Source organism: Saccostrea echinata, unplaced genomic scaffold (assembly GCF_033153115.1).
Source record: "Saccostrea echinata isolate AGI-Se365-2 ecotype Australia unplaced genomic scaffold, CSIRO_AGI_Sech_v1 ptg000024l, whole genome shotgun sequence".
Lineage (NCBI taxonomy): Eukaryota > Metazoa > Mollusca > Bivalvia > Ostreida > Ostreidae > Saccostrea > Saccostrea echinata.
In genome coordinates this window covers 2972907-2995747 of record NW_026889773.1, presented here as the reverse complement: position 1 = coordinate 2995747, position 22841 = coordinate 2972907, and the positions used below count along the sequence as shown (strand labels likewise).

The window sequence follows — 22841 nt, the reverse complement described above, 5'->3', positions numbered from 1 at the left end:
GGGTTGACATGTCAGACTCGGACATTTTTTTTTATTTTAAACAAAAAGAAAAGAAAAATTAAACAACTTGCCCAAACCCGCAAAAAACCTTTTTCAGGGTGGGGGATTAGAAGAAGACACTCCAGCCCCCAACCTTTTTCGGGGGATTGTAAAAATATACACTTTCCGAAGTCAATTTTCTTCAAAAACATGTCTTATTACCGCGTTATAGAGGGGGTACGTACAAGGCCATTTTTTGTTACTTTTACATATAAACTTAATAAATCTGATAATTTCAGGGGAGTTCCGGATCCCCCCCCCCCCTAGATCCACTCCTGTAAGTGAAAGCTTTTGTAAACATTTAAATGGTGTTATCATTATCTCAAGTAAAATAATATATTCCGCAGAACTAAAAAAATGTATTTTCCAGTAGCAGATGAATTTAAAACACATTGTTCTTTGGCAATTATCAAAATCCCGTGACCCACAAAACTCTTAATTTGCACGTGTGTTTTCGCAGAGTGTGCTCTGCATGGTGGGTACCGTTTCAAAGTCTTGAAAAGGGTTTTATGTCAATGAATGTTATGAACTGTAATTTTTCTAGCACGTTTTGTTTTAATTGATAATGTATACATTTCTTCTCATTAGTACGTGATACATGTAGTTGTTTATGGATTTATAGGAGACATTTATACACTCCAATTTTCGTTTGGGGTCATCATTTTGGTTTTTCTGCGTAGCGATTGGTTAATTTGTGGAAGATTTGTGGAAGGTTTTCCTCGTAGCGATTGGTTAAATTGTGGAAGATTTGTGGAAGATAAAGGACAGTGATTAGACAAAAGTCGAGCCAGCTGTTATAGGAAATGTTCTTCAGTCTAAGGAATCTACCAAATTGAGAAGTTAAACTATAAGTTAGGAGTAAAAAAGAATTAATTATCACAATATAGCAAATGGTTCCACTCTTTAAAAAGTTGTTACATTATTAAAATTAAATCTTGTCGGTTAAGCTACAGTACTGTTTGCATGATTATGAATATGATCATTATACTCTCTATACTTATCACTCACAAAATATTCCTAATATATATATCAAAATAAATAGATTGAACAACAAAGATGGTTCAATAATGATAATTACAAACAGTTACCGATAAATCTCTAGCCTATTCAATAAAGGATAGGAATATTACATCCATTTGGTTGACGAAAATAGGGTTAATGGCAAAAAAAGAGAGAGATGTCCATCAAAACAATCGCCTGAGGTAAAATTTTCACTAGTTCAGCTGCAGTATGTAACTTGTACTAACCAACGTGAGTAAGAGGGGCTGATAATCACGGATCAAATGAACAAAATATACTAGTGCATGTTTGTTAAAGTTTGTTAACCCCCCTGTGCAACGTAAACCGTTTTGGAAAATGCGTAGGTCTGTTTTTCAATTAACTGTGAATCCTGGCGTGGTGACATTTTTTTTTCGTTTTGAAAGTCAATTTATCTTTCAAGTCAGCAAAAAGAATTGTTAAACACTTTAAAGAATTAAGTATTACCTTTCTGAAATTTAAAATAAAAAAAAGAATTAAATTATGTCCACATATCATACTGCATGATAAAATGATTCTATTCAATATGGGAACAAAATAAATGACAGTATTTAATAGTAAAGCCTGCTTTTTCTTGAGATTTATCCGAGTTTTACCAATTTGTCATTCAACACAGAAAGATTAATCTTAACCGAATCATTCCTTATCACGAATCAGAATAATATTCTGAATTGAAATAAAAAAAAATTTAAAAAAAAAATTGTATATAACAAATTCACATCTATTTTATATCCTTCATCAATTAATTTCAAAATGAAAGAGTGAAATAATGCATATAACTGAAACAGAAGTAGATATATATAGATGAAATAAAAATAGTACCAAGTGCATGAAGTGGTCTTACAATGGTGAAAATAGTGGACCAGTTTGTTTACTTAGGTGTTGTTTTGAATTTTAATGGTATTTTTTTTATTACTCAAAAACAACTAGCAGTACAAGGCTGCGAAGCATTGTTTGCTCTTAAATCATGAAACAACTTCATATTAAGCAACATACTTTACTCTCTCTTTTTGATACTGTTAATCACTTTTTGTTCGCGAGAACTTTATTTTCGCGTAATTACGGGAGACTGACTGCTCGTGAAAATTTCTATCTCGCGTAGATTAGTATTATAAAAGATCATATAGAGCAATTACCGAAATTCGTGAAAATTTTGTCTTTCTTATAAATACCAAATAACAATCTGGCAAAAATAAAGTGTCACGAAAATTAAGTGATCAACAGTACTCACGTGTGTCGTATAATCTAAATTACGGTTGTGAAGTCTGGGGTATCCTAAGAACTGGTATAACAATCAAACAATTATCTTACTTATGTAATTTCCTTTCTTCATTACATTTTTGAATGCACACAGAAAGAAACTAAAGAGGGTAGATAATAAAATAATCTCATATACAGATCTATTACAGAGAAATTTGAACAATTCTTTTGAACAACAAACTGTTTAGTATAAAAAAAAATTAATATGCAAAATCTGTTAGTTGTCAAACAAATCTTAGATAGAAATAATTGACTTGAATGATTATACATGATTTTTATATTCTAATACTGTTTATTATGTATATAAATGTATTATATTCTCCCTGTGTTTGTAAATTCGCCTTCATTCCTTCTCTCTTCAATGTAAATTTTGTACATTTAAAATTTAAAAGAATACATTCATTGTCATTGTTTTGTATACATTTTAAATTGCAAATCAAGAACAATTTTAACATAAAATATTGGAAAATGGGTATAAGATTAAGTGATTCACGTATATTTGTGTGGAAACTCATTGAGATGCACGCCCTCTTGTTTACAGGTGATTATCTGTAACGATAAATAAAGGTCAGAAAAAGGGCTGATTGAAAGTTAAATCTGTTGACATTTCAAAATACATACATAAAAGTCCTGTTGTTGAGGAAAGTGCATTTTTTAAATAAATATTTATCATAAGTACTATTTTTTTTATTACTGCTAAACGATATTAAAGCCGTTGTCTGTTATCCAGTTACTTTAATTTACTCAATAATTATTCTCAGTTAAAGCATTTTTACTGAATAACCTTTTCAACCCTTTGACGTACACTCTCGATTGTGCAATTACTCCGACCAGCAATTTAAAATTCATTCGATATTTGTAAAGTGGTCAAACAGGTGACTACATTAGACATTGTGTGTATTCCTACTCATCCATGGGTGTCCGAGGTGAGAATGAAGAACGGTGTGAGACAGTATATAAAGACAGGGGGCCTCCCACACCAACACACGACCCTGAGACCCACAGAACATCACATAAAGACACAGATAAATATGGCCCTGGACGAAATTAAGAGTAAATTCGAGGGGAAATGGCAGTGTGTAAAAGCGGAGAATATGGAACCTTTTCTTGAGGCTATGGGTAAGTTATAAAGAAAATTAATATTGAACGTCCATGCATGGTGGACTTATATTTTTTTTAATTCATTCATACAATAGCCCAATATTCTAAAAATTTGTATCTTAAATATTTTAAATATACAGTAAAGCTATACAACTTTATTGTGTAAAAATGCGTATTTTGCGTATACGAAATTTCTTTCCAGGAAAAAAAAAACAATGCAGAGTTAATTTGCCATTTTCTCGATCTCAGATGTGAGAAAAATATACTGAAAGTGTTTGAAAAATACGTGTTATTGAGTATTTTTCAGCTGCAGACCTGTAGCTCTCTGGTCGTCCATCTCAATTTTTTTTCAGACCAGCGAGCTATACAGATCTGCATTTAAGTATTTTTAAAAACGAACGTGTACATGTTAAAATTTTGTTACCATTAAATGCCACTGCTACAAACTATCTTTTTTTGTTAAAAAAAAAAAAAAAAAAAACATGATTAAAGCTGTGTGATATGAACTAGTGGATATGACAATTGCCTTTGCATTCCTAGGAGTTAATGTCATTAAACGGAAGGCTGCCGCTCAACTTAAGCCGACCTTGATTATCACGGTCAAGGACGGGAAGGTCGAGGTCATTAGGAAACTCCCAATGAAGGAAATGAAGAACCAGTTTGTACTAGACCAAGACAACGACAACAGCGACGCCGACCATAAATTCAAGGTATGTAGCCCGCCTGCGTCTGAAAATATAACAAACACATGTACTATAGAAAATAATGCTACTTTATGGATACGAATAAATAATAACATCTATCAGATGACCTATTTTTGCTGGTCAATAAACTTTGTTTGGTTGTGCCTCCCCCCTCCCTCCCCTTCCAGCTTAAATTGCTTCAGGACTACATACGGGCTTGTATGTACAAGTAATCATGTTTATCTGTCTTGATATTACAAATACTAATGGAGACCTGCCCTTCTCTACAATTTCTATAAATATGCCAAATGACTAGAGGACATACATATAGTTATAATAGTCGATTGTATTTAAGTTCAAAGCTTTTTTCACTGCATGGAACAGAAACAATATGGGTGAGTCTAGTGAAACAATAGAAAAGAAGGAAAAGTCTTTAGGCCTATGGTAGCAAATAAGATGGTAACAAACAGTGTGAAACGAGAATGGGAGAAGATCAAACATCTTGGATTGAAGATGACTATTTCTTTGATTAAATATTTTGTTTGAAGGTGATGTTCACATATTCTGACGGGAAAATGAAAATGGATTTTAAAGCGGTGGATGGTAAATCTAAAGACAATGTGGTAGTGAGAGAGCTAGAAGGAGATAATCTAATCCAAGTAAATACTTATTCATATATCATCAATAAAATTTTCTTAAATAAAAATATCAATTTATGTGCGTTTGATTTGTCAACTTATTGACAACTGTGAATTATTCAGTGTCATGATTGTCCTCTTTTTCTTTTTTTCAGACTGCGACTTGCAATGGAATTACAGCGAAAACAACATTTAAGAAGTCCTAGATCTGTTTAATTTTGTACGTGTTTATTGTTGTTTATTTGTAAATAAAATTTTTATTTCTATATCGGAATATTTACTTTTTATTCATCAAAGACTATTTATATATTTATAGAAAACATATTTGAAGAAAAAGTCACATCATATATTAAGTAAGCACTATGTACCTCCACCAGCCTTCGAAATCTGAAAATAAAACACTACTTTTTTTATATTACTGTGTGGCAATTTCAAAATAAATAAAAGAATTTAGAGGACAAAAAAAGACATACAGTGTATATGTGAATTAAATTTTGATTATTAATTAAATATTGATTAAATATGTACTAAAAGAGCAATTTTGTGATCAGGATGTGACAATTCCTTTCATGTTGCACTAGACTAGAGAGACTGTACGCACGTCCTAGACTGCGTAAACTGGACCTAGACTGACCTAAAATATGATATTGAGACAGGTCCTATACTGACTGTAAACAGGACATTGAGACAGGTCCTAGACTGACCGTAAAATGGACATTGAGATAGGTCCTAAACTGACTGCATGTATACAGGATATTAAGATAGATCCTAGACTGACCGAAAACTGGACATTGAGACAGATCCTAGACTGACCGTTAACTGGACATCGAGATAGGTCCTAGACTGACAGTTAACTGGACATTGAGATAGGTCCTAGAGTGACCGAAAACTGGACTTCGAGACAAGTCCTATACTGACCGTAATCTGGACATTGAGACATGTCCTAGACTGAGCGTAAAATGGACATCGAGATACATCAAACCTAATTCAACATCACTTCCCACATTAAAATAACAACTTGTGGAATTAAGGGTTGACGTAGGGGAAGTAAGTTCCAATTTGTTGTCAGATAGTAATGCATTAATTTATAGATATCTGAATATCAATTTAATATTATGTTAAAACGCGTTTGGATATTAGCTTCATACAAGAACTAGTAATCAAAAGTTGGAAGTTGCATAAATATGGCATTGCCTTCTGCACTCATTGTACCCCTCTCTGGAAACACCATGGACCTGCCTTTTCGCCTTAATTCAAATTGACTTGAAAACATTTGTACAGTCTAATATACATGTAATAGTAATATGAAAATGGTTTAGATTTTTATTTTAAACATACAGAACGGCCTGAACGCCTATTATGTAGTAAGTTCTGTAAACCAAATCAACAAAATATTGAACTTTCATTAATTGTAATTAATACTTGATAACAAAGTAATCATTACAATTTACGTTCAATCAGTTGTGTTATCCCATTAAAATCAATCATATTATTATATAACAGAAAACTCGAAATCTACTATATATCAAAGTCATGGTTCACATGGTTAATTTTACATTTATCCCGTAATCCTATTCAATATGGCGTTTCCTCGGCGTATATTCCTCTGGTCTACCCGGGGTATTTTGCAATATTCTGAAAAAGGATTAAAATCGAGAGTGTATTTTAAAATTACCAATAATATTTATAGAATTGATTCTTCAATTCAGCCGAGCTCTGTCGGGGTCACAAGGGAGAACAGGCTGGGGATATAAAGGACTGACAGATTTCGGTTGGACGGTCCTAGCCTCCATCAGAGTAACCATGGCACTGGAGGAAATCAAGAACAAGTTTGAAGGGAACTGGCAATGTGTAGAAATAGAAAACATGGATCCTTTCCTAGAAGCTATGGGTAAGATTGATGTAATCACATAGGCTTACATGTTTATATATTAGACGTGGAAACCAAATGGAGGAATGGGGGACTCCCACCATAGCAATGCTATAACAAAGTTCTTAAGTAGTTTGTGCCTGACAATATTAGTGAATTGTGTCAAGATTTATAATCATTTGATGTACGTAGAGTCATTTCATTGCGATGTTGTGCAACACAGCAATTAATTATGAATCTTAAAGCTCCTGATAATTTGCACCTCTGAAGTTCCAATTTACTTTATATTTTTCAAAATAATATCAAAAACATCGCCCATGCAATTCGAATCTATTGCAAATATTTTAAATCCAATACCAGGGCCTATAGGATCCAATACCAGGGCCTATAGGAAACAAATTGTTGCGGGTTTTGATGGGTGTGACTACTGATTACTAATCTATAGGGCTTTGCATCGATTAACGAAGGCCAATCGCATCTTTCCATGTTGTAGGCACTCTGAAACAACCTGTCAGTAGTTAATACATCAATACATGTACATGTTGCATTTGACGAGATGCCTCATGTACACATGTTCGAGAATGAAATATTATAACAGCAGAAGGGAATAAAGCAGCTATAATTAGTAACCAGTTATAAAGCTTTAACGGTTTTCTAAGCTCTCGCGTATGAGAAATAACTGCTTTTTATGTTAGGGAAGAGAAGATTTTATTTGTTCAGAAATACATTCGAATGCAAATTTGAAAAATCGAATATTTCTTTTAATGAGTATTGATTTCGTTGCATCCTGTCTAAGCGAAAGATATGAAGCAAAATTGTTCAATTACAATGTACAAATATTGCTGTCAAAAAGTGTTCAATATCGAATATTACCTATCACCATAAAGTCAAACTATGTAAAAAAAAAAAAAAAAAAAAAAAAAAAAAAAAAACTACTTTTGGGTAGTACGCAAAGAATACTGTTAGAAAGGTAACATTGTTAACAAATACATATACAAAATATTATGTACAACAATTAGATAAATCTATTGCTGTACAAGTCAACCCTCTATGTAGTCTTTGATATCGATACTTTATGGTAATAAGATTTCAATTAGCTACAACAGTCACATTGATTTTATATACTTACTGTACGCTGATTTCTCTATTTCCTCGACTTCTATCAGGTACATGTATATAAAACAGAACCTCTTCTGTATTCCTGTAAAAAAATGAATAAAATCTCACTAATTTCCTTCTTTCTATTAAAAAACATCTATAGGCGTGAATGTCATAAAACGTAAAGCAGCAGCAGTACTGAAACCAAACCTGATAATCACCGTAAAGGACGGTAAAATGGAGTTTGTGCGGAAACTCCCTATGAAGGAAGTAAGGAACCAATTTGCGCTGGATGAAGAAATAGAAGTATCAGAAGATGATCATAAATACAAGGTAAGCTTTCAGACATTACAGAAGTGACGTCATAAATACAAGTGCTTTACAGATGTGACGTCATAAATACAAGGTGTCATTAAAGAGACGTCATAAATACAAGGTACCGTTATAGAAGTGACGTCATAAATACAAGTACCATTAGAGAAGCGACGTCATAAATACAAGTACCATTACAAAAGTGACGTCATAAATACAAGATGCCATTCAGGAGGTGATGTCATAAGGACAAGGTACCATTTTAGAGGTGAGGTCAGAAAGCCGAAGACGTGAAAATAATAAATACAACGTATTCTTCTTGTAATTAAAATTTTACGAACACTTAATTTATTTCAAATAACTTTATAATACAACATTGTACATTGTTCAATTACTTTTTAAAATTTGAAAATATCGAATTGTCATTCAACTTTTGTATTGATTGATATTCTTAAAAAAAATATTTTCATTAAAACCTTGTATATTAAACTCTTTCTAAAAACGTATCATAATATACTAAATATTTCCTTTGCAGTTAAATGTAAAAAAAAAAAAAAAAAAATAGTTACTTGCTTCATATTTCAGGCAAAAGTGTCCTACTCTGATGGAAAGATGATGATAGAATTAAAAGCTGTAGATGGTAAATCTAAAGACAATGTTGTAGTAAGAGAGATAGAGGGAGAAAATCTAATCCAAGTAAGTGATCAGTCATTGTAACAGACATAATCTAATCCAAGTAAGTGATCAGTCATTGTAACAGACATAATCTAATCCAAGTAAGTGATCAGTCATTGTAACAGACATAATCTAATCCAAGTAAGTGATCAGTCATTGTATCAGAGATAGAGATAATCTAATCCAAGTAAGTGATCAGTCATTGTAACCAAGATAGAGATAATCTAATCCAACTGAGATAGATATAATCTAATCCAAGAAAGAAATCAGTCATTGAAACAAAGATAAAGATAATCTAAACCAAGTTAAGTGATCAGTCATTGTAACCAAGGTAGAGATAATTTAATTCAACTGAGATAGAGATAATCTAATCCAAGTAAGTGATCAGTCATTGTAACAGAGATAGAGATAATCTAATCCGAGTAAGTGATCAGTCATATTGTAAGATAATGGGAGATCTATCCCACCGTGTGGCCAGTCTTTTTTTTAAGAGGGATTTAATCTTCCAAGATTTTAATGCTTTCCCTTAAGCCCTTTCCTTTTTATTTTCCTGGCCATGGCTTCCTTTTTCGTTATACTTCATCTTATGTAATATAGTGAGGGACGTGTCTCTTTTTGTATTTTCTTCTTTTTTTTCCTTTTTGGAGATGGGGGTGGGATGTATTTATTGTTTTTAATAACATGTGACAAGGTAGGTCACAAATTTATTCAGCTATACCCTTGTGATGCTTATTGGATGAAATTATAAGAATATGTCATCTTCCACAGAAAAATACCCAGTTTTCTTTTAGCTTGTCAAGGCCAAAGGTGGTATTATATGTGTAGTGATAGTAGATAATGATGAAAATATGTCATCTTGAAGAGATCTTCAGATAAATGTTGATCATTTTTTAAATGTCAAGAAGCCAAGGTCAAATCTAATGACATGTTCAAATTATCGAAATTACTATTGTGAAATTTGACAATTACACTCAGGCTGTATGTTTAAAATAACCAAAACAGAGATAAGCTCGACATCTAAACAAAACTGTTGATGGAGACAAAAAGGAAGATGGACATCCTAAATTTGTTTTACAATCAAGCATATTGTGAAATTTGATAAACATGCACTCAAAATATAAATAGTCGTGAAGATAATTTTTCTTACAATTCAAAATATGAAATAAACAAAATTTATGATTAGGACATCATAACAATTTTGATCTTTTTCAGACAGCGACTTGCAACGGGGTGATTGCGAAGACGATATTCAAAAAATCTTAGGTTCGGAGATTCTTTTTTTCATTGTGAATTGTGGTATTGTGTAATAAAAGGCTTTATGTTGTCCAGCGTTTTGTGTTTATTAGAAACTCGTATTCGTACTTACACAGAGGATTACATGCACGGATCTAGAAGGGGGTCGGGGGGGGGGGGGGTCTGCCCCCCCCCCCCGGAATTTGCAGTCATTAAAAGTATATACTGAAGCAAAAAAAAAATTACTTTGGAACCCCTCCCCCTAGAAAACCTGGACCCCACCATCACCACCACGAAATAGGTGTTTTTCACGTAAGGAAAATGGATTATATGGGTTTTTTTTTTCTTTTCTTTTCTTTTTCTTTTTTTTTTTTTTTTTTTTTTTTTTTTTTTTGGCTTGTCAAGAAATTTTTGGGTGGAAATTTTTTTGACTGAGTTGGACCCTCTCTGGAAATAATTTCTGGATCCGCGCCTGAATTATTGTCTCATTCCCTGAGGAATTTCATTATTATACTAGAACTTTCCAGTGTCCATGCACCCATCATCTAACACTTTTTTGTCGTTGGAACCATTCTGTCCATTTTAAGATGCAGCAGCTTTTATGACAAGACAAAACATTGAGACAAAGTCATGCCAGAATTAAACCATGCAGCTGATAAATTCTTCTTTTTTTTTAAGAAAAAATAAACGAAGTATTGGATTAGGCACATGTTCTAAGAACGTACTTGGGCCTCTATCTGGTAGACCAAAAAAAAAAAAAAATTCACAACAATTAAATTTCATCTGTCCTAGAGTTCGTACAGAATAAATTAGCTTACAGCACGAATGCTAATTTTGCATAATATTTTAAGGTAATTTACTAGAATACTGAGTACACACGAAGAATAGGTCTAATTGAAAAAAATAAAGTTGTTTATTTTCACCGAGAAAAGTGAAATATCCACCAGAGTAAAGTATGGGCGTCAACACAAAGTTCGTGGACATTGATGTTTTAATTAATGAAATAGATATATATGTATCAATAGTATTTTATTGATGTTGAAACTATCAATTTGTTGATGAAATTTCCATCACTGAGTGAATGTGTTCGTATTTGCAAGGAAATAAATACTGGTATCGAAATTATTAAATTCCGGTTTTACTTCCGATTCCTCTCGGTGTCTTAATTACAATAATTATGGTGAAATCAGTTGGACTCTAGGAGCTAGCCAGTGACATATAAATATGGAAATCTTCAGAGGAGTCACGAGCTGTATAATAAAAAGTGATCAGTATCATTAATCCGGTAAACAAAAAGAATCGTGAACACGGCAAAAAACGGGCCCCTGGAAAAATTACGAAAAGAAAGTATGTCCGAAATGGAAAAAAGGGAAAAAAATGTGGCTGTCAGCCGCCGGAGTGTTCCGTGCCGGAACCCGGGATTGAACCGGGGGCCTTTAGATCTTCAGTCTAACGCTCTCCCAACTGAGCTATTCCGGCTGACAATTACTTGATGTTTAAGAAACGTCAGAATCAAGCACACTCATTTCACATGTGTATATTTTGACGAATTGTATAATAGTGCTTTATGCAGTTATAGGCTAAAATATTTCGAAATAATAAAGAACAGCAAAAAAACAGGAGAGTCAGAATTGCACTTAGTAGTTCTGAGAGAAGCAGACGTTCTACTTTGTCACCTTTCGTTATTTGTCGACATTAAACAAACAGTGGCTTGGGGCAATGTGCGTACACGTTTTATGATATCGGAAACCTTCGACCTGTTAGTGTTAATCCACAACTGGTCAAACATGGCTCTTGCAGAAATTGAAAAAACGATAGCAGGTGTATGGATTCTAGACAGGAACGAAAATTTAGATGAATACTTAAAAGAAATAGGTAAGTGTCCTTTCTGTGTTTTGAAATTCTCCCTCATTATCATCTAACCTCCAAAGGCTAGTTGGCCTTGTGTCCATTAGGGCGTGTTCAGATGCCTCATCGATCTAAAGCAATGAACGAGATAACACGGGATTGTAAGATCGCGCTTTCGTTTTTCAGTTTAATCAGAAACTACCAGTATTATACATCTACATTTATTATACATGTTATAGTGAATGGTTTCTATAATAATATTTTGATACCTAAAAGTACAAGAATTATAGCTGTGACAAACAATTATGGAAGAATGAAAGGGACATAGCCCTACGTGGAATTGATTAAGGTGATGAGCTTAAAGTTGAAAAACTACACCAATTTCCACTGGATATAGTTTTACATAATTAATAATTACAAAAAATGTAGTAAGTCACCTTTTTAGCTCACCTGAGCCGAAGGCTCAAGTGAGCTTTTCTGATCGAAATTTGTCTGTTGTCTGTCGTTGTCGTAGTCGTCGTTGTAAACTTTTCACAATTTCTTCTTCTTCTCCAGAACCACTGGGCCAATTTCAACCAAACTTGGCACAATGCATCCATGGGTGAAGGGGATTCAAGTTTGTTCAAATGAAGGGCCACGCCCTCTTTCAAGGGGAGATAATAGAGAATTGGTGAAAAAATTAATAGCATCTTTTAAAAATCTTCTTCTCAAGAACCACAGGGCCAGGAAAGATGGTTGTTTGATTGTATGTTGTTTTACGTCCCATTCGAGAATTTTTCACTCATATAGAGACGTCACCACATACCGGTGAAGGGCTTCAAATTTTGACCTTTACTCGGCACTCAGGGCCATTGAGCAGTGAGGGATCTTTATCGTGCCAACGCCTGCCGTGACACGGGGCCTCGGTTTTTAAGGTCTCATCCGAACGACCCGCAACTTTCACTTCAAAGTGCCGAGCGCATGGCGAAGGAACAGTTGCTACCCATTTTTATCGACTTAGGTCAGTCGCGGCCGAGATTCGAACTCACGACCTCCCGATCACGAAGCGAGCGCTCTACCGACTGAGCTACCGTGAACGGTACCAGGATAGATGAAACTCATGTGGAAGCATCCTCAGGTAGTGTAGATTCAAGTTCGTTCAAATCATGATCCCCGGGGGTAGGGCAGGGCCACAATGGAGGATATAAGTTTTACATAGAAATATATAGGAAAAAGCCTTTAAAAATCTTCTTCTCAAGAACAGCAAAGCCATTATGAGTCATATTTATATGGAAGCATCCTCAGGTAGTGTAGATTCAAGTTTGTTCAAATCATGACCCCCGGGGGTAGGGCGGGGCCATAATGGAGGATCAATGTTTTACTTAGAAATATAAAGGAAAAATCTTCTTCTCAAGAACAGCAATGCCATGATGAGTCATATTTATATGGAAGCATCATCAGGTATTGTAGATTAAAGTTTGTTCAAATCATGACCCCCGGGGGTAGGGCGGGGCCATAATGGAGGATCAAAGTTTTACTTAGAAATATAAAGGAAAAATCTTCTTCTCAAGAACAACAAAGCCATGATGAGTCATATTTATATGGAAACATCCTCAGGTAGTGTAAATTCAAATTTGTTGAAATCATGACCCCTGGGGGGTAGGGCGGGGCCACAATGGCAGCGAATTTATTTATATTTACTTATAAAACCCAAAACGTTACACCATGATAAGTCATTTTGATATGGCAGTGTAAATTCAATTTTGTTCAAATGATGACCCCCGTGGGAAGGGTGGGGCCCAATGGGGGATTGAAAATTTTACATAGGAACATATAGGAAAATATCTTCTTCTCAAGAACTGAAAATCATGTTTAGTCATTTTGATATGGAAGCATCCTCAGGTAGGGTAAATTCAATTTTGTTCAAATGATGACTCCCAGGGCAGTGGCGGATCCAGGAATTTCGTAACTGGGGTGGGGGGCAGTAGTTGCAGTGGGTCTGGGGGCTGCATTGAAGCCCCCAGTGGGTCTAGAGCAAGGCCTTGGTGGGGGTCTGGGAAGGTGACGAATTCTTACAAAGAAGAGATGTTTTTTCCTTGATTTTAGGATAATGGACATATAAGTTCTACATAAAAAAAATTCAAACCGGCGGCGCACCGGCCCTGGATCCGCCTTTACGGGGGTAGGGTTGGGCCCAATGGGGGATCAAAAGTTTTACGTAAGAACATATAGAAAAAATATTTCTTCTCAAGAACAGAAAGACTATGTTTAGTCATATTGATATCGAAGCATCCTCAGATAGTGTAGATTCAAGTTTGTTCAAATGATGACCCCTGGGATAGGGAGGAGCCACAATGGGGGATCAAATTTTTACAAAGGAGTATATGGGAAAAATTTTTTAAAATCATTTCAAGTACAACAAAGCCATTTGTTAAATTGACATGGAAGGTAGTTTAAAATTCAAGCCCCCCCCCCCCTCCCCAGTAATCTTTTCAATAATGAACTGATTTGTGCTTTTGCCTAGCCAATGTGCTCAGGTGAGCGATGTGGCCCATGGGCCTCTTTTTTAAATTTCAGATAAAGCTTAAAAAGAAGTTTCTGTTAGCATTAAAAATTATCTTGGAATCACATAAATAGTGGTTCAAATCAAAGGCATAATTTTAATGATGAAAGTTCCGAATGATTGTAACTTAATGTATAAAATGTGGATATCAGGGAAACCATTTACAACTCAACAAAATGTATGAAATGAAGGTGCACGAATATAAAATGTTATTGCTTTTTATTGCCTTTGCACATCTGAAAAAAAATGAATAATTATGGTAAATATTAAACGATATTTTCAGGCCAGTAGGAAGCAATTTCAGTTGGGGGGGGGGGGGGGGGGCCGCACAGCCATACATTTTCAGTTGAGGGGGCACTCTCATCTACCAAAAATTTCTTGACAAGCAAAAAAAAAAAAAGAAAAAAAAAGGTCGTCATATGTTTTTATTGAGGGGGCACAAGCATATAGTATCTATGTTTTCTATGGTCATCTATATATCGGCAAAATTAGTGCCCCTCCCGGTTCCTACGGCCATGATTTTAATTACATCTATTTTATAATATTCTTCTATAAGATATATTTCTATTTGTTACCATGTTATGTTGATGAAAGATTTTGCAAAAGCTAAAATTTAACTACCAGGAGTTGTGTGTTCCATACTAATGATATAGAAAGTAAAGTCTGAAAACGGCTTTTATATCTAAAGAATTTTATAAGGTGATCTGATCAGAGATTTTCTCAAATTTTAACAATGTTTATTCAGTGTAAAATTCATGATAGATGTTGAAAGTTCTTATCTGTGTAGTCGGTCATAAATTCGAATTCGTGTTAACATTGTTTAGTGTATAAAAATATTGATATACGAGGGATTATCAAAAAGTTCGTGGACTAGCGCCATAAAATTAAAACCGCTTTGGGTACATCAATGAATTTTAATACATTTAGTTAGCATCATCTTTTCTATCTTTAGAATAAACCATAAATCATAAGTTTTATTTTTTAATAAATTGTTAATGTTTTTGTAAGCAATGGTATGTCCAAGCGGCGCAACCTCAAATAGGACGTTTTTTCTACCTGAGTGTAACTGAGAAAAACTCTTTTGATATGAGCATTTGTCGTCAAAAAGTCCGGTTAATTCAGGCACGTGTTACAACACAATTGTTTCGTAAAATTTGCAATTTTTACCCCATTCTGTAAATTCTATGAAATTTTATCGTAAATTTTATATGGAGTGTCCAAACAATTAAGGGCTTGAAAATGACGTCAAAAAGGGGGAGGGGTTTCTGTTTCCAACATTCTTTAAAGTTTCGCACCTGGAAAAACTGGTATAGATCTAGGGAATGTTTAAACGGACTACAGAAAAATAAAATATATCCAGAGTACTTGTTTTTAAATGTCCAAAAAGATTCAGAGAGATGAAAGATGCACAGTTAAAGTCAAGTTGTAGTCAGGGTGTCAAAATTCAGTCACGTCGAAAAGTGACGTTGATCATGTGTGGTAGAAATTGAACTCCAACAAGCTAAGTATTCTGGTATAATCAAGTGAGGATCTTTCCTTATGTATAGATACATTTACAATATTATATGCATTGAAAGCAGCTGTTCATGACATTGTAAAGTCACATAAACAAGACGGACTTAAGTCAACTCCAGGTAATCACATCAAGATAAGTGTATAAGGTAGGCGGAGTGGACATTGAGAAACAATGACGTTGTCGGACGTCATGAAACTAAACGCCGACAGCGCCCCGGGCAGGGTGATCATATAATGCATGTCTTTTTTTATTTTAGAATAATTTGGAAAATTATCAACGTATCAAGCTAAAATTTTCAACATTTCTTAAACTATTGTTGTTTTATGTTTTTCATAAATTTTGTAAGCACAGACTACAAAGTATTAATTTTATCGCATCAGTCCACGAACTTTTTGATAACCCCTCGTACATGAATGCAAATATGATAGAATAAAACGCCATTAAATTCAGTGATCCTCTTCCATCTTGATTTTTAATTTATTGAAGAGGTCTATTCATTTTTTGTATTTTTGTGATCTTATAATCCTATTTAATCAAGCAGAAGAGTAGAGGTGGACTGAACCAGTCTTGATCTGAATCACATGAATAGCTATTGTGCTACAGACGAAATGGCCGGGTCGACGAACTCGGAGCGCTTCAAACGAGAGGATATGACACCTCACTGCATCTAAGCTATAATTATTTGTCAAAGTCTGTATTCATACTGGTAAATCCTGTGTGGTTCCCCGGAACTGCTGAATTGTCGATTGAACATAACGTGGAGTGAATATCTGTTTATATTCCGAGGACTGTCTCTTGATACGTTGTAGATATGTAGTAAATTCATCTGAGATGAAAACATGAATTTAGAAAAATTAGCTTCAATCCCTACCTTTTTCTATTTATATGTCTTTCTGTAGCAACAATGACTAAAACACTAGATTTGATTCGCATTTTTATCAAATTTTAGATATTCCGAATAGGACAAGTGTACACATGTATATGGTACTTTGTTTCAACTCTATATCCAAATTATGAATGGTGGGAGCTGCAATTATATTATTTGAGTACATAAGCACACATGATAAACCATCAGTTGAAATAATCAGGAAGAAAGAAAAGTGGAAAAGCTCTAGAAACTACCACGAAGGCAAAGTCAATGTGAAATAATGTTAAAAATATTGTAAACATTCCACCCTTTCTCTTTAAGAGAAATGATATAGGGTCGATGTTTGTCTCTTTAAGAGAAATGATATGGGATCGGTGTTTGCGTTAATATGACAAAGTATCCATATGCTTCTGCATGAAGGTCTTGCAAAAATTTTAAAGCATTGATTTAATCATTTTGTTTAACAAAGAAATACATGTATGTATGCTGTAGACATACATGTATAATATAACGTTGAAGACAGGTCGTCTGGACATCGCAGAGTGCTGATCTAAATCAATATCAGCCGTGACCGAGGGCGAGACTAATTCTGGTTTCATTCACGCCCATCATTTCTGGAGTAATTTGATCTGACTATAAATACATGTTCTTTCTAAATACACTGTAAAACCCTTCTGTAAAACTTAGTTTATCTATTTAATTTTGTTTTTGGGCACGTTAGGTAGCATGGCGAAAAAGATTTAGCGCGGCAATAAAAGAACTACGCACGCTAACTCTCGATTCCCGCCTACATTTTACACCCATTTAATTCAATACTAATGGTAATTTGGCCGTAAAATCTTTGTTGAATGTAAAGAACAGTTCAAAGGTAATTGACTGATAATTTTAATACCAGTGTGAAATAGTTAATTACCCCTAATTTTAGCTCTTTAAATAAGGGGGGTAGACGATATTTTCCATTGAAATCGGGCTTTAAAGCATCACCAAATTTTAAAATATTCTTAAATATGAATAAATGTTCCTTATATAAATCTTTTCTTATGTTTTACGCATATAAAATTAAACTATATTATTAATAAAATACAATGTTTTAGTTGTAAACCCCTTTGAAATTGGAGAAAAAAATAAGCATTTTTGTAGTTTTTCGTTTGTAAACATGTGCCCCCCCCCCCCCCCGTGAAACACAAAAAGCTTTGGTATGAATTCGTAAAATGATAGTCGATATTACCTGTAAAAAGGAATTTTTGCTTCACGGGGGGTAAAGGGGGGGGGGAGGTGTTTTAAAAATATTTTTTCGTTTTCCGTTGATTTCTGTAGTGAAAAAAACACAAGTTTTACCAAAATTATAGAGTTATCTCTCTTTGTTTTCCCAAAGAAGTAATGTTTTATGAAAATTCATATATATATCTATATAGATATGAAAAATCATTCAAATGTGTTAACTTTTGAAAATTGACTTGGAGGTAGGCGGGAGAACAATACTATCGTCCGCAGTTCTTGACAATTTGAGTGATTTTGAAATTCAGCTAAGACACGTGTAATTCAGATGCACATGCTATATCCTTATTTTTATTTTTCTACCTTCTCCGCTCCTGTCACTCCTGTGTATCAATTGCTATTTGTGCTAACAATTTTGTAGTTTAGCTAGTAACCCTTGTATAAAATCACATTTCATTTTACACAAAAAATGATAAACAGTAATTCTTTTGGGGGGTGGGGTGGGGTGGGTGGGTTGCTATCAAAGATTTTCGGGTAATTTTACCCCCCTTCCCAATTTTCAACCCCCATGCTAGGAGCCTGCTTAGATCTAGAAGGCAAAGTGAGGAGCTGGAGTCGGGATGGGTCGGTGTCATTTCATAGGTATACATGTAGCTTCCTTGTCCTTCATTTAAACGTAAATCCCCAACAGGCCATCACCCTAGAAAGATTTGTTCTATACGTTTGGTTGAAAATGGCCAAGTTTATGAGTCTATATAGTAAGCGAGTCAAAAAATGAAAAAAAAGTTAATGAATCAAATGAAAACCCGACATACTATACAATAAAACGGTCGAGTCCCTACAAAAAATAACGTCTGAAGACCTTTTTTCGGCTTGTTATTTCTGTAAGTAGTCCCTCTCTCTCCCCCAACTGATATTGCTTCCGACGAACCCGGGACAAGAAAGGAAAATTGCTCAAGCTCAAGATTTCTATTTCTTGATTTTGTATGGTGGTGGTGGTGAGGCGGAAAAGGGGTTGTTAGGTTCCAGCTTATGATCGTCTTGAAACAAAAGAGTTGGCCGGGGGGGGGGGGGGGGGCTTTCATTGATCGTTTATAAACTAAACAGTAAAAGATTAGGTTTGGAAAAGGGGTGCTATTTCCGTGCCTGTATAGTAAGCGACACTGTTGGACACTGTTACACTCACCGTAATTTTTCTCAAAATAATCTCAAACATCTTTATTAGGTGTGAACTTTGTGCTCCGGAAGTTAGCGGCTGCCGCCAATAGCACCATGACGATAACGGTGGAGGACGAACAAGTTCGGATCCACACCAAGGGACCAAAAGACTCCGACCATAATTTTTCTCTGGATACTGAGGTGGAGTCTAGCGATCCTCAGGACAACCCTATGAAGGTAACAAGATCACGTGACAGAAAGGGGAAGGACACAAGATATATATACTGTCTATGGCGGAGCTAAGGGTCAGAGGAATGGGAGGGGGGGGGGGCACTGACTTTGGTAATAGTCATTGTCCAGAAAGGATAGGGAAAACTATTGAAGATTCACAATGGAGGTCCGGAAGATACTGTAAATGATAGTTGTAAGGATGGGGCTAAGTAACATAGAAATCAGATTTATATACCATAAAGGGGGGGGGGGTTAAAGTAGACGTCGGTATATGGTGGGAGATTTGAGATTTATATAGTTCTGTACAATAAGTTTAAAGGCATTGTAATTAGAGGGTATAAAAGAATTATTTCTCATACACATTTGTAAATACATTTTTGCAAATTTAAACGTAAATTTCCTGATTAACTGCATAGGCGCTCCCCATGTAAATGACGAAAGAAAGGTATATATATATATATATATATATATATATATATATATATATATATATATATATATATATAGGTCTACCCGTCTACACTATGAAATCAACTGTTGATTTTATAGCATAGAGGGGTATAGACCTATCTATATATACTTATCTTTCGGCATTTACAGAATTACATGGGGGGGGGCTATGCATTTTCCGCTTTATTTTCTGTATGACACTTACACTGGTATTTCCTCTTGAAAGGCAGTAGTCAAATGGACAGACGGTAAATTAGTCACACATTCCATGCCTACAGTGGGGTCAAAGGCCAAAGAGACGAAAGTTATCCGAGAGGTGGTGAACGGCGAGTTAATAATGGTAATAATTAACTTTCCTATTACTAACTAACACTCTAACACGTTACAGGCTACAGTCACTTGGGAAGACGGGAAACTAATTACGGAGGCCAAACCGACCGAGGGGTCAAAGGGCAAGGCGACCCGAGTGGAAAGAGAGTTGGTGAATGGGGAACTTATAATGGTAGATATCAAGCTCCAGGTTATTTTAATCCACGCCAGCATTCATAGCGCAACCTTCACATGTGTGCATGAGAAAGAAGCACACGTGCTTTAAACACGCATGCCTGCTAATTTGCTTTTCAGAAGGGGAAGCAGACATTAATAAATCAGACCTCTGGGTCACATAATTTCTTAGTTCTTTGCTGTGTCATGCATGTTTTTCTTTTGTTTGTGTGTGTGTATATGTTTGGTTTTTGGCTCGCGGAAGGAGGGGGTGGAAAGGGAGGATTAGCTAATGTAAGACGCTGTAGCCTATAACAGGCCCATAACGGCGTAAGAAACAATGTCAGCTGGGGAGAGGGGGCACAACCAAAGATTTTCCTTTTGGGTTGGCACTACTAAGAAAAATTCATTGACAAGCAAAAAAAAAAAAAAAAAAGAAAAAAGGAGGGGGTGGTCATCAGACGTAATTATTGAGGGGCACTTCAGTAAAATGCCCATGTTTTCTACAGTATACCATATATCAGCAAAATTATTGGGAGAGGGCACTCTCCTCCCTCCCCCACCCGGTTCTTACGGCAAGAAAACGCATGTTGTTTCCAGAGAAAACTAACAGTAAACGACTTAATCAATATTCACAAATGAGAAACATTCCTATATTTAATTCAGAATTAGAACATTAGTGAATGAGGTGTCATTTTACATTATACCAGAAAAATGTGTATTTTCAGTTATATACAATGTAGCTAGAACTAATTGCCTGTAATTGTCTCTTCTCGACTTCCGCTTTATAAGAGCTTTATAAGATTCCTATACATGTACATCAGCTAAACTGCAACTGTAAATTTAATACTAATTATGCTTTCCTAATCCTTTTAGAATTTTTCTTTGGTTTAATGACTTAATTTTCTTTATTGTAGACAGTTTATGTCAACAATGTCGTGTGCCGGAGAATCTTTAAGAAGAAATGAGGTCCACCATTTCCTCTCGCTCAGACCAGATTTGTTCAGTATTAGCATACTTCACGACACCGTCACATTAACCATTATAATAACATGGCTACATCGTATATGGACCATGTACATATATTCAAGCTGATATGCAGCCGTTATGTATATATTTGTTCGTTTGTTTTTGGTTTTTTTGTTGGGTTTTGTTGTGGTTTTGGAGACCAAACAGATGAGCCCATTCTTTCTATAAAGTACCATAAAAATTAGTGAGATTTATAATTGTATATGAGGACCAACCAATTGTTATATGCTTGTCAACAGATCTAATAAACAAGTGTTATAAAGTCTGTGTTAGGGTTTTATTGTGTGAAAAGTCCCAGTTTTATAGCAATACATGTTCACCAGTGCTATATTCGGCAAAGCTCGAAGGATTCCGTCGCCTTCATTATAGATGAGGTACGAATCGTCCTAGGTGTACCGAGTGTAATTTTACACAATCTTTCACCAGAGGGCGTATTACGCTCCGCTCCAACAAGTAAGCGGAGCGTAATACGCCCTCTGGTGAGAGATTGAGTCTTAGATCTGTAACATGAAGCACACCTGATACAACCTCTTCAGTCACCATTACAAGAGGCCCAAGGGCCTTACTGGTCACCTGAGTATAATACAACACTGTAAGGAACCATAGAAGTAAAAATAAACTGAGAGATGATGCCATAAATACTCAAAAGTAAGAGGAATAGGATGAACATGGATCAACAAAATAAGAAATCTTAGAGTAGATCATTTTACTTGCCTGTGCTTGCCCCAATTTGTCACTATCACAGTACGATATATCATAAAAATTCTTGTATAACTCTCTTATTCAACTGACCTTTCAATTACATTATTAACAGTGTTTAATTATCATAGGCAAATAGAAAAAGGGGAATAACATCTATCTGTAGAATAATGAAGCCCTGCCCAGCACCGCAACACTTGACCAAGTGGTCCTGAATTTCAATTACCCTTGATTATTACAACTTTGTAATATGTTTGCTCCTAGATCTCCAGAGCAGATTTTCAAAGAAATAATGTATTTTCAGTATATAGATTCAACACAGCCCCACCCTAACACTAGAACACAATGGTAAGGGGCCATGAAAATCAAAAGAAGATGGGTGTATTTAGCGTGTGATCTGCAGGAATCATCTGTACGAAACATTCATAGTTTAATGTCCACGATTTGGTCGGCTGACCACAGGTGGACAGACTTTCCAAAGTTAGGTACACAGGAAAATGTTACGTTTGGTTTCAAATATCTTGTCAAATTGTTATATTTAAGTCTGCCCATCTTAAAAATTACTATAACATAGTAATGCTTCCCATAAATAATAAAAACCATTATGATAAGGGTATAGTTAAAGACAAGTACATTTGTATATATTAAAGTATCAGTAGGTTGGAACAATTGCTTTTGCGCTCGGTGCAACAGAACCATAATAAATACATTTTAAAATAAAACAGTGCATAAAATTACACTGATAAAAGATTTGATTATTTGCATTAAAAAAAATATTAACGCTCTGTGTGAGGATAGAACTAAAAAAATATTTCTTTCTCATTGCACTGGACGGGTAACGCATACTACTGA

At 34.9% G+C, this 22841-nt stretch overlaps 3 protein-coding genes and 1 non-coding gene across 4 annotated transcripts; 3 read left to right on the top strand and 1 right to left on the bottom strand.

The window, feature by feature from the left end:
* Positions 1-3334: 3334 nt before the first annotated feature.
* Positions 3335-4988, top strand: LOC133191821 (fatty acid-binding protein, intestinal-like). Its single transcript, XM_061327554.1, has 4 exons — positions 3335-3456; positions 3979-4148; positions 4670-4780; positions 4915-4988. Exons 1-4 carry the CDS (start codon positions 3369-3371, stop codon positions 4963-4965), a joined length of 420 nt encoding a protein of 139 aa, XP_061183538.1. The 5' UTR covers positions 3335-3368; the 3' UTR covers positions 4966-4988.
* A 1130-nt stretch (positions 4989-6118) lies between these two features.
* Positions 6119-9984, top strand: LOC133191747 (fatty acid-binding protein, adipocyte-like). The gene is made up of 5 exons (XM_061327483.1): positions 6119-6123; positions 6469-6650; positions 7891-8060; positions 8625-8735; positions 9927-9984. Exons 1-5 carry the CDS (start codon positions 6119-6121, stop codon positions 9975-9977), a joined length of 519 nt encoding a protein of 172 aa, XP_061183467.1. The 3' UTR covers positions 9978-9984.
* Positions 9985-11353: 1369 nt separating this feature from the next.
* Trnaf-gaa (transfer RNA phenylalanine (anticodon GAA)) lies at positions 11354-11426 on the bottom strand. Its single transcript has one exon. It is a non-coding gene; the product is annotated as a tRNA-Phe (tRNA).
* Positions 11427-11559: 133 nt separating this feature from the next.
* LOC133191820 (fatty acid-binding protein, heart-like) lies at positions 11560-21552 on the top strand. The gene is made up of 4 exons (XM_061327553.1): positions 11560-11822; positions 19165-19334; positions 20167-20280; positions 21179-21552. The coding sequence occupies exons 1-4, from the start codon at positions 11684-11686 to the stop codon at positions 21227-21229; spliced, it is 474 nt and encodes a 157-aa protein (XP_061183537.1). The 5' UTR covers positions 11560-11683; the 3' UTR covers positions 21230-21552.
* Positions 21553-22841: the final 1289 nt, after the last annotated feature.